Genomic DNA, 11,021 nt, shown 5'->3' on the forward strand with positions numbered 1-11,021 from the left:
CTTTGCACACCCCCTGCTCGCTGCTGCACCGTTTCGTGCTGTTGGAGGGTGGACCGGGGGGGTGGGGGGATGTGTGTCCTGTCGGGGTGTCGTGTGTGTGTCCCCCCCCGGGGTTCCCGGCCCCGCTGCTGGCAGGGCGCTGGCTTCGCCTCCCTGCAGGTGCGAGGGTAACGAGCAGTAACGCTAATTACCGCCCAGATCGGAAGCCCTTCAGGGCAGGGACCGGCTGCGGCTCGGGACGCTGCCTCGCACGGAGGCTGCAGCCGCACCGGCGGGACCCCTCCTGGCCCGTGTCCCCCCCCGCCGCGGCAGGACCCCGCTCCCAGCCCACGGCCCCGCGGTGCCCCCCGCCAGCTGCACCCAGCGCCCCCCGCCCCTGCCCCGTGGGGTCCTGGTGTCCCCGTGGGGTCCCGGCCTTCCCGTGGAGCTGCCGGTGCCCCCGGGCCCGGGCAGGGCTGCAGGTGCCCCCCCCTTTCCCTCCCTTCCCCCCCGCCGCCCCGCCCCCGTCACCATGGGCACCGCCCGCGAGGCGCCGCGCTGACAGCGCGCGGGGTTTTATGAATGGGTGACGTCACGACCCTGGCGTCTAACGGTCTGAGCCGCCGGGGAGGCGGGGGCGAGGGGGGGCCGGGAAGTGCAGGGGGGGCTGGGCGCCCGGAGGGGCGCGGGGAGGCCCGAGGGGGTGCAAGGGGCGAGCGGGGCTGCGGAGAGCGCCGGGGGGTGGAGGAAAAGCGGGGACTGCGGGGGGGCCGGCACCGGGAACCGGCGGGGCAATTACCCGCGTTAATGGCGGGGAAGGTGTCGGGGCGGGCGGTCCCCGCCGGAGCTCCGCACCCCCGGTAGCCCCCGCACCCCCGGCAACGCCGCCGCCACTGTCCCTTTAAGGCGCTGCCCTTCGCGGGCGCATGAATGGGGTGGGCGGGGCTGTCCCCGCCCCCGCGGCGCCGCCATTGGCCCTGACCCTCCCCGAGGCCCCGCCTCCCCCGGTGGGCGCTCTATAATTGGCGCGGCGGGGCGCGCACTCCTTCGTCCGCCCGCAGGGTCCTGCCGCCGCCGGTCACCCCTCAGCCGTTCCTCGCCATGAAGGTCGCCACAGCCGCCCCCTCGCCGCTGCCCGCGGGCGCCGGCGGCGCGCTGAAGGCGATGAGGCCCGGGGAGGCCGCTCGCTGCGGGCCAGGCCCGGGGGTGTCCCCGGGGGCGGCGGAGCAGGCGGCCGCCGCGCTGCTGTACGACATGAAGGGCTGCTACTCGCGGCTGCGGGCGCTGGTGCCGACGCTGCCGCGGCACCGGCGGGTCTCCAAGGTGGAGCTGCTGCAGCACGTTATCGACTACATCTGGGACCTGCAGCTGGCGCTGCAGCGCGGGCCCCCCCGCCCCGCCGCCGCCGGGGACGCCCCCGAGGTGAGTGTGAACGCCCCCCCCCCCCCCCCCCCCCCGGTCCCGGCGGCACCGGGACGGTCCCGCTTTCACGCCGGGCTGCAACGCGCTGTCCCCATCTCGGGGTTGCGCCTTCGTCCTGCCCCTCCTTCTATTCCCGTCCTCTCCGGGACTCCCACGGACCAGCACTGACCGGCCGCTTCGCCCCCTTTTCCCGCAGGCTCCGTGCATGCCCGCTGCCGACCGGATCCTGTGCCGCTGAGACCGCTCCGGATCCGCCACGGACATCCCCGGGACCCCGGCCCCGAGAGTCGCGGCTCGCCTGCATCCCGGGACCCCCGGGGCACAGCTGGGGCCGACAGTCGCTGCCCCCTCCTCTGGCGGGATTGCCCCCGGGGGGGTCCACCCGCAGCCTGGGCAGGAGGTGCTGCCCGGTGGCCGCGGGACGTATCCTTCTCAGATTGCTGAGAGCATTCCCCGTATTGTATATTACAATGATGCTGGAGAATATTGTTCTACAATAGCTGGAGTTTTGTTATTAAACAAGCCCTGATGACCAGGCACGCCTCTGCTTCCTGCCCTCCTGGGAGTATGAAACTGGGGTGGGGGGAGCCTGTCCGGACCAGTATGGGCTGGGTGGGTGTGGTGGTGCTGGGGAAGGAGTCTCCCATGGGCTGGTCACGGTTCCTTCCAGTATGCTCCTGTGGTGGGGTGTGCAGGTGGCTTGTGTCCCTGTCCTGGCACTGTGCCCCTACAGAGCCTCTCCTGGGGCCCGGTGGCTCCTGCGGGGTCCATGTCCTTCTCCCCCCCTCTGACTCCCCGGTCTCAGACATGGGGTGTCAGGGGCAGGCACACGAGGAAAGTTTGTTTGCACCCTGTTTCCTGCGGTGAGAAGAGATAGCAGTGCTGGGATGTGTCTCCTCTGGGAAAGTGCCTTGATGGGATGGTGACATGAAGGGGACGGTGATGGGAGCCAACTGTGGGACTCTGTGCCCAGCTGGGGAGCGCGGGGTCCCCATCTCCCTGCACCACAGTGAGTTTCCAGCGTGGACCTGCCCTTGTCCTGTTTCCCAGCAGTGTCCTTGTGACTCCCACAGTCACGCCTGTGTTGGGGCTGAGGCCGGGGTGCAGGTGGCTGCGGGGTGTGAGGATGATGCTGCCGGGGGTGCCCCCACTGTGCTGCCCTGAGGGAGAGTGAGTGTGAGCCCCGGGGTGCTGCTCGCTGCGATGCTGCCCCTGTGGTTCCGGCTCACCCTGGAGCAACCCCTGCGAGTCGGGCTGGGGCCAGACAAGCTCTTAGGGACAAGGAAATTGCATCAGGGGTTGTGCAACCCCTGAGGCTGGGGGTGCCCCAGGCAGCAGCACTGACCTGAGCCGCTCGTGACTCACGAGCGCCTTGGGGGACACCCTGCCTCCTGCAACAGATGTGTACGGACCTTCCTACAGGCCTGATGGGGGCAAATTAGTGTGTCTGGGGAGGGCGTTTCTCCTCCCCCAGTTGCCACTTGGGCAGGAGGCCAGTTCGGGGCTGCTCTGGTAGGGGCCTTTCTGCCCCCCAGGGTTCTGCAGCTGGGGTTCTCTGGGGCTGGAAGGGGTTGACCAGCCCTGACTGCGTGTGTGTGCCTCTGCACAAGCATTCATGTGTGTTTACATGGTCACGGCTCTGTGTGCCAGTGCGTGTCTGTTCCCATATGTGCCCACTCGTGGTTCCCCACCCCGGCAGATCCCCTGGCAGGGGGCAAGCAGAGGCAGGTGACTTTGGGACACTCACTGGTCCAGCCAACCTTGTCCTGGCCGTGACACAGCAGCAGGGGACGTACTGTGGGAGGGCTGTGGGCTCTGGGTCCTTGCGGATGAACCCGTCCATCAGCCCCAGTGTCCCTTCTGTCATCGGATGGGTCCCCTCCATCATCCTCACTGGTGTCCCCTCACATCATTCACCGGGTCCCCTCCCTCGGCCGGCGCCGCGGCAGCCCCGCCGGCTCTCGCCCGGTCCCGGAACGCGGCGCTGCCGGGGCAGTGGGTCCCTCTCCCGGTGCCCGCTCGCACTGCACGGCCAGGCCCGGCCCGCCCTCCCGGAGGAGCCCGGGGGGCCTCGGAGCAGGGAAAATCCGGGACTGGCGGCTCTGCTCGGTGCGGGGGGTGCCGGGGCTCTTCCCCACGGCATGGCACAGCGGTGGCATCCCTGCCGTGCTGCCCGGTGCCATCCTTGCCTATTCGCTGCTGGAAGAGGTGGAAGCTCCGACTGCAGCCATGGGGAAAGGGGCTCTGTGTGTGCCGATGTGTGTCCCTATGTTTCTGCCCCGATCCCCTGCCCAAGCCCTGTGTGCTCCATGACAGTCCTCACAATGCAGCCATCATCCCCGCCTCGGGGCACAGGGACGAGGGGTGGTACTGCCAAAGGGCTGCCAGGACTGGGGCCTTGGCACTGCTGGGACAGTTGGAGAGCAGGGAAAGGGGCTACATGGAGCCAGCCCAGGCTCAGTGCAGGGTTGGCAGGGCTGAGCTGCCCGCCACGTGCCAGGATGCTGGATGTAACTGCGCCAGGATGCTCTGGATAGCCCCAGGGAGGGCCCAGCCCCACGGGCACCTGCGCCCCAACCAGTCCCTTGTTGTTTTGATGGGACCTGATTCATCCCGGAAGGGATTAGGGACCGGGGAACCCAGTGACGTTCTAGTCCGACCAGCCTGGCCACCCTGGGATGGACATTGGCGTCAGAGCTGGTCCTTGCTGCTCGCTGCCACGTACAGCCCCGAGGACACGGTGGAGCTGGGACCCACGATGGGACCCAGGGCCCTTGCGGCGTGGGGCACCGAGACCATCTGCCATGGTGAGGCTTGGTGCAGTGCAGGGGCACCCAGGGATAGAGGATTCTTGGTGGGTGTGGGGCTGGGGGGCAATGGTGGCCTTTGGCACGCTGTTGGGGCCGTGGCCACTGCTGTGGCTGTTTGGTAAGGTTGGGGGTCCCGGGCAAGTGAGCAGCTGCTCTCGAGGGGTCCATAAGGTGCATTACAAAGGACTATGGTCCTTCTGATGAGGGTGGCCATGGCCCCTAGGTACCTCCACAGTGCTGGGTCAGGGCCCTGCCCCCTTGGAGGGATCTTAGGGTCCCCGGTGCTGTCCCCAGGTTGAATGCAGGCAGGCAGCTGGACACATGGCTGGTGCCGTCCGTGGCGTGTCCAGCCAGAGGGGCTCAGGTCTTGCTGGCAGCGGGTTTGGAAGCGCCAGCGGCTCTTCCCCTGCAGCCGGGGCTTTTTGGAGGGGATTGCACAGTTCTGCTCTCGCTCTGACTGTCCTGACCTTCCCGTCACTCCACAGCCCTGGGGGCTGCTGCCACATCACAGCCAACCTGACCCTTACTGAGATTTGGGTACCCCCACGCAGGGTTCCCAAAGTGGGAACACTGCTTCCCTGTGCAAGCGAATCAAGCCCTGTCCCCCTGGCGCAGCCCCCCCCCTGCCCTGGGACTGACTTGCCGCACGCCCCTGCTCCTCCGTCGCCCCCATGCTGGGCACAGCTGAAGCCCCCTTGAGACCCTGGCCCAGCTGGGTCTCTGCATGTCCCCACATGCTAGCCACATGCCCCCATTGGGAGCCCTGGCCAGTGCCCCTGGCTCCTGCGCACCCCCAGGGTGGGGGGCTGGCAGTGGCACGGTGTGGGACCCTGCCTTCCTCCACTCCCACGGCAAGCGTGAGTGGGGAACAACAGGGGAACTGGCTTCCCCTTTGAGTCATGCGTTGGGCAAGGCTGGGCTTTCGGTGGCCAGAGCACTGCGGTGGGCCCTGTATGTACGCAGGAGGCTGATGTCACCCAGGGCTCTCTGTCCCTGATATAAGTCCTAGCCATGCTGGTGCACGGGGACGGGGTCTCCGCAGCAGCCGGGCATCCCACAGCCATGTCCTCTGCTCCAGCCTCCAGGTCCCAGCACCATCCCCAAGGCACATTGGGGCCGGCGTGGCTCTGCCTCCTGCTTCTGCTGACTGCCTGCATGCCCACGGCCAGCACCAACCCCGGCATCAAGGCCCGGCTGACCCGGAGAGCGCTGGAATTTGGTGAGTCTCATACCCCTGACCACCCATGAGGGAACTGGGCAGGGGGTGGAGGGGGACAATGCCCAGACTACCTGGGATGGAGGATGGAGGGGTGTCCTGGACTGGGCTGCTCGCCCCACTGGCACCCCAGCCCCTTCCCTGACGCCCTTCCCCAAATCCCTGCTCTGCTCCAGGCCGATGGTTTGGGCTGGAGCAGCTCCAGTCGCTGCTGCAGAAGGAGCATGAGCTGAACCTGACAGGCTCCTACCGCAACCCTCTCCTGGGGACACTCACCTACGCTGTGCCCCGGTAAGAGCTGCCCGTGGGGTCCCTGTCCCCATCCCTGTCCCCATCCCAGCCATGCCCTGGGTGCAGCTGCAAGCCCAGGCTGTCCGTGTCGTGCAGGATCCGAATCCACGAGCTGCAGATAAATGACTCCACTGTGGACTTCACCGAGGACGTAGGGGTGAGGCTGACGGTGCAGCGCGCCCGCATCCGGCTGAGTGCGGACTGGGAAGCCCAGCTGGGCGCCATGTGAGTCCTCACCCTCATGGGGCACAGGGATGGGGACCTGGGTGGCTCAGGGTGGCTCGCGGCTGCTGCTGTCCCTGTGCTCACTCGCTCTGTCCTCAGCCAGGACAAGGGCTCCATCGAAATCCGCGTGCGTGACCTGGCCGTGGCGGCTGTGCTGGGGGTGAGCGTGGATGGCAGCGGCCGCCCCATGGTGTGGAGCGTCAGCTGCGACGCCCACGGCACTGACCTGCACTTGGAGTTTCACCGAGGATACAGGTGATGACAGGACCCCCATCTCCCTCCGTGGGGACTCCCTGGTGCCCCCAGCTGGGGTGTTGGGCTGGGAGAGGCTGGGGCACTCCGGGGTGACCCGAGGACCCTGTTCTGCCCCACAGCTGGCTCTACAACACGCTGGCACCGCTACTCCAGAAGGCCCTGCGCCATGAGCTGAACAAGGAGGTGGGTACTCGGCCCCTGTGCCCTGGGGACCTGGTGTTCCTGTCCTCCCCAGGTGAGCAGGTTGGGCGAGACCCATCCGTGGGCTCGCTGACACCCTGCTCTGCTTCCAGCTCTGCCTCGAGCTCGGCAGGAGTGTCAACAGGCTGGAGGCTGCTCTGAAGCACATGAAAGGTGGGTGAGGGGACCCCGGAGACCAGGGCTAGAGCAGGAGGGGACTGGGCAGGGCAGCCCAGGTGATGCTGTGTCTGGGGCTGGTGCCCAGTGGGGACTGTGGGACTGAGGGCTGCAGGAGGGAGTGGGTGGTCTGGCTTCCCCCAACCACCCCTGTGTCCCTGCAGTGTCCACCCAGCTGGACCCCTTTGCCGCCATTGACTACTCCCTACTGGAGCGGCCGGTCATCACGGCGGAGCATGGGGACATCGCCCTCAAGGTAACGCCATCCGGGGTGTCCCTGGGCTGGCTCTGGGAGTGGGGTGTGGGGGGAGCTGGGCTGAGCCTTGTATCCATCTGTCTGTCTGCACAGGGGGAGTTCTTCGGCGTGGGCAAGTACCAGCAGAGACCCTCCTCAGCCAAGCCCGTGGCACTGCCCGTGGCATTGCCTGCAGCTCTGCCCATGGCACTGGCCGCGGCACATGAGCCCATGCTGTTGCTGGCCATCACCGACTTCGTTGCCAACTCGGCCGCATTCACGTACTTCACGACTGGAGCTCTGCACAGGAACATCTCCAGTGACATGGTAAGGATGCCTCTGGCTGTGGCTATGGGGCAGGGCTGTCCTCCCGGGGTCCCACCGGGGTGTCCCTGTGCCCACCTGTGCCTTGTGGCACCAGCGTCCTGACCTCCCTATTGCCTTCCAGCTCCCACGGCGGTTCCCACTCCAGCTGAGGACCAAGAGCATGGGGGTTTTCTCCCCACAGGTGGGTGTGGGTGAGGTGGGAGATGGGGAGAATGGGACACGAGATGGGATGCAGGAGGGGTGAAACGCAGGAGGGATGGGACATGGGATGGGATGCAGGAGGGACAGGACATAGGACGGGGTGCAGGAGGAGTGGGACACAGGATGGCATGCAGGCAGGATGGGACACAGGAGGAATAGGATGCAGGGGAGATGGGATGAGGAATGGGATGCAGGTAGGATGGGCAGGATGAGAAGCAGTTGGGATGGGACACAGACAGGACAGGACATGGGCAAGACAGGACTCGGGCAAGACAGGACTCATTGCCCACCCTGCCTGCACCCAGCTCAGGGCAGGGTGTTGATGGGGCACACGAGCCCCAGGCAGTGGTGGGGGGCCAGCTGGGAGCCCAGGCTGGTGCCCATGGTGCTGTCAGTGCCAGTGTGGCTCCGTACCAGCCCAGCCCTTGTCCCCCCCAGCTGCAGGAGCGCTACCCGGACCACCCCATGGAGCTGCACCTCTCAGCCCGCCGGCAACCCCTGTTCTCCTGCCGCCCCAATGCCCTGCATGGGTCCCTCTTCAGCTCTGCCGAGGCCTTTGTGGTGCTGCCCAACGCCACCCGTGTCCCTGCTTTTCTGCTGAACATCGTGAGTGTCTGGTGCTGCCATAACACAGGGTCCGCTGCCTGAGCTCCAGGCTGGGGCCATGCTGGGCAATTCAGGGTGATGCTGGGGCAATGCTGGGTGACACTGGGCGATGCAGGGTGACGGTGGGTGATGCAGGGTGGCAGGCACTGCCCTGATCTTTCTGACATCTCTTCTTGCTGCAGAATGCCAATGTGACGGGGAAGCCAACCATCACCAGGAACAAGCTCAGGGGCACCGTGAGCCTGAAGGGGTGAGTCTCCAGCCCCGTGCTGAGTCCAGCCTCCCCATGGATGTCCCCAGGGTGCTCCCCCCATTCCCTACCTCTGGCCTTTTGCCTCCCTGAGTCCCGTATCACCTGCTTGGACCCCATCCTCCCCCCGGCTCTTGGCCATGCCTACTGCCCCGGAACTCATATCCCAGATAGGTCCTCAGCTGGACTTGCTCTGCTGGGCTCCCATCCCTGCCCCAGGAGGGGACAGTCTCTGTCCCCATGCCTGGCTCTCACCCTGCTCTTGTCCTCCAGGCTCAGCGTGGAGCAGGTGACATCACATGTGGGCCCAGTAGAGGTGAGTGGCCATGCTGGGGGCACGATGGGACAGCCAAGGGGACCCTCAGGCTCCACACCAGCCTGGGAGCAGGGTCTGGGGGGTCTGGGAGGGATGGAGTTTGGGGGTGCCCTGGACCCTGTGCAAGACCAGTGTAGGTGCAGCCCTGGCAGGGGAGCTGAGCCCTGCCTGCGCCACGGCCCCCTCTGCCTGCCCCGTGCCAAGCTCAGGGATCTATCTGTCTGTCCCACAGGTGAAGAGGCTGGAGAATCTCCTGAAGTTCAGCCTGTGGCTTTTTGGGGTGCCCTGGGCAAACAGTGAGTGCTGTCCCCATCCTGTCCCCAATTCCCTCCCCTTGTCTGCCCTGAGGCTGCTCCCCCCTCATGCACTGCTCTCCCCGCAGAGCGTCTCCAGGCTGGCATCCCCCTGCCCACCCTGCATGGCCTCAGCCTTCTCAACCCCCGGATCTCGCTGCAGGAGGTGGGTACTGCCACTGTCCCCTCACACTGGTGCCCCCCAAGTTCCCCCCTCTCACCCTGACTCCCCACAGGGCTTCATGCTCATCGCCACAGACCTGCAGTACGAGTCCTGAGACCAGCCGCTGCGTGGGAAACTACCAGCACCCTGCGAGCCATGTCCCTGTCACCGTCCTGCTGGCAACCAGGGACGAGCCAATGCCATGGGGGACCCATGGCCGGCAGAGCCACCCAGCCATGGGACCCACTGACACCCTCCCACCACCACTTGCCGGGGGCTTCTCAGCAAACATTAAAGCCGGGAGCGTGGCTCAGCCTGGTGTGGCGTGTGATGCTTGGGGACACACACACACACACACACACACCCCCCCCCGCAGCCAGGTCCCCTCAGGAAGGGTCCAGCTCCGTGCTGGGGCATCGCTGTGTCCCCAGCCGCGTGGGGCTCCCCTTCGTCCCGTCGGGGTCAGAGGGGTGGGAGTGTGGGGGGCTCAGAGAGGCTGGGGACAAGGCTGGTGGCTCTCGGGCACCGAGGCGGGAGGGGGCAGGGGGGACGGGGGGGGACGAGGGACACCAACAACCCTCCCGCTTGTGCTGGCCGTGCCGTTGCCCTCCAACCTCCCCAGCAGTGGCCGCTGCGGCTGCAGCTCCACGGCAGCTTCCCCCGTCGCCCACGGGATGGTGCTCGTGTCCGTGGCCTCCCACCGGACCACGGCCACCGCGGCTCCCGCCAGGCCCCGCTCTGTCCCCGCCGCTGTGTCCCCCCGTCCCCCCCCCCCGCCCCCGGCTCCGCCCGGCCCCTGCGCACCCCGGAGGGGATGGGGGTGGTCGTGGGGAAGGCAGAGCCACAAGCAGGGAGCGTCCTGCTGGGGGGTGGGGGGGGCAACTCTGCGGTCCCCCAAGTTTGGGGCGTCCCGAATAAACCCCAGTGTCTGTAGGACCGGGCCCACCCCCGTGGGTTCAATCCGTGCTGACATGAACCCCCCCCACACCCCCCCACCCCAAGAGAAGGTGATGTTGGGGGGGAGGTTTTCAGCGGTAGCAGAGCCGAGGGGGCGAGGGTCAGCCCTGGGAACGGGGAAAAGGGGGGGGGACGACGGGACTGTGGCACCCAGTGAGGCACCCACTGGGACACGGGGGCTCTGCAAGCCCCCTGCCCTGCCCACAGCCCCAAAATCAGCCCCCCCCCCCCCCCCCCCCCCCAGTCCAGCTAAGAGCCTGGACTGAGCTCTTCTGCCCCGTGGACGAGGACAGGGGGGTCCATAGGTGGGCTAGGGAGGGACTCTTGATCAGGGAGGGGAGCAATAGGACGAGGGGGAAGGGTTTTAAACTGAAAGAGGAGAGATTTAGATGAGATCTCAGGAAGAAATTCTTTTCTGTGAGGGTGGTGAGACCCTGGCCCAAGTTGCCCGGAGAAGCTGTGGCTGCCCCATCCCTGGAGGGGTTCAAGGCCAGGTTGGACAGAGCTTTGATCAACCTGGTCTGGTGGGAGGTGTCCCTGCCCAGGGCAGGGGGTTGGAACTGGATGATCTTTAAGGTCCTTTCCAACCCAAACCGTTCTATGATTCTATGACACAGAAGTCTGGCCCCGGGGAGAAGCGGAAGGAATGGGCAGGGGTCTGCCCCAATGCTGCCTGTGATGGAGACAGGCAGCCATGTCCCACCATGTCCAAGCAGGCAGCACCTCGCCATGCCAACCCTGCCCAGCACCATCCCCTTGGGTACAACAGCAACACCCACACATCCCTGATCACCCCAACCCATCCCCAGGCAGGGAGATGACCCGTCCCCCTCCATCCATCCTGCTAGAGGCAACTCCTGCCCAAAACTGCCCCAAATCACACCCCCACCCCCGACTGAGCCCACAAAGACCACAGCACCATCAGCAGCTTCAATGACGAGAGTTTAATAGTGGACACCTCCACCTGCAAACCGAAGCGTTCAACGGGCTAATGCTAATCCTCGCACTCCCCACCTGGGATCCGACGTGGGGAGCACGAGTCCGTGCTCGGTGGCCAGACGGGACACCCCCCCCCCCCCCCCAGGTGCCTCCGGTTCACCCCCCCCCCCCCCCGCCCC

General features: G+C 66.7%; 2 protein-coding genes across 2 annotated transcripts; both read left to right on the forward strand.

Moving 5' to 3' along the window:
- Window positions 1-1,080: 1,080 nt before the first annotated feature.
- ID1 (inhibitor of DNA binding 1) lies at window positions 1,081-1,639 on the forward strand. Its single transcript, XM_074157633.1, has 2 exons — window positions 1,081-1,401; window positions 1,598-1,639. Exons 1-2 carry the CDS (start codon window positions 1,081-1,083, stop codon window positions 1,637-1,639), a joined length of 363 nt encoding a protein of 120 aa, XP_074013734.1.
- A 3,634-nt stretch (window positions 1,640-5,273) lies between these two features.
- On the forward strand, window positions 5,274-9,258 carry LOC141471198 (bactericidal permeability-increasing protein-like). The gene is made up of 15 exons (XM_074157618.1): window positions 5,274-5,430; window positions 5,604-5,718; window positions 5,815-5,943; window positions 6,043-6,198; window positions 6,318-6,381; window positions 6,492-6,552; window positions 6,720-6,811; window positions 6,905-7,117; window positions 7,239-7,298; window positions 7,757-7,924; window positions 8,107-8,174; window positions 8,448-8,490; window positions 8,723-8,786; window positions 8,873-8,949; window positions 9,020-9,258. The coding sequence occupies exons 1-15, from the start codon at window positions 5,274-5,276 to the stop codon at window positions 9,059-9,061; spliced, it is 1,509 nt and encodes a 502-aa protein (XP_074013719.1). The 3' UTR covers window positions 9,062-9,258.
- The last annotated feature ends 1,763 nt before the right edge of the window (window positions 9,259-11,021 follow it).

Source organism: Numenius arquata, chromosome 12, assembly GCF_964106895.1.
Source record: "Numenius arquata chromosome 12, bNumArq3.hap1.1, whole genome shotgun sequence".
Lineage (NCBI taxonomy): Eukaryota > Metazoa > Chordata > Aves > Charadriiformes > Scolopacidae > Numenius > Numenius arquata.

Coding starts and splice junctions, on each gene's coding strand:
- LOC141471198 (XM_074157618.1), top strand. CDS start 5,274: ATGTCCTCTGCTCCAGCCTCCAGGTCCCAGCACCATCCCCAAGGCACA. Junction 7,118..7,238: donor GGAACATCTCCAGTGACATG/GTAAGGATGCCT, acceptor ATTGCCTTCCAG/CTCCCACGGCGGTTCCCACT. Junction 7,925..8,106: donor CTGCTTTTCTGCTGAACATC/GTGAGTGTCTGG, acceptor TTCTTGCTGCAG/AATGCCAATGTGACGGGGAA.
- ID1 (XM_074157633.1), top strand. CDS start 1,081: ATGAAGGTCGCCACAGCCGCCCCCTCGCCGCTGCCCGCGGGCGCCGGC. Junction 1,402..1,597: donor CCGCCGGGGACGCCCCCGAG/GTGAGTGTGAAC, acceptor CTTTTCCCGCAG/GCTCCGTGCATGCCCGCTGC.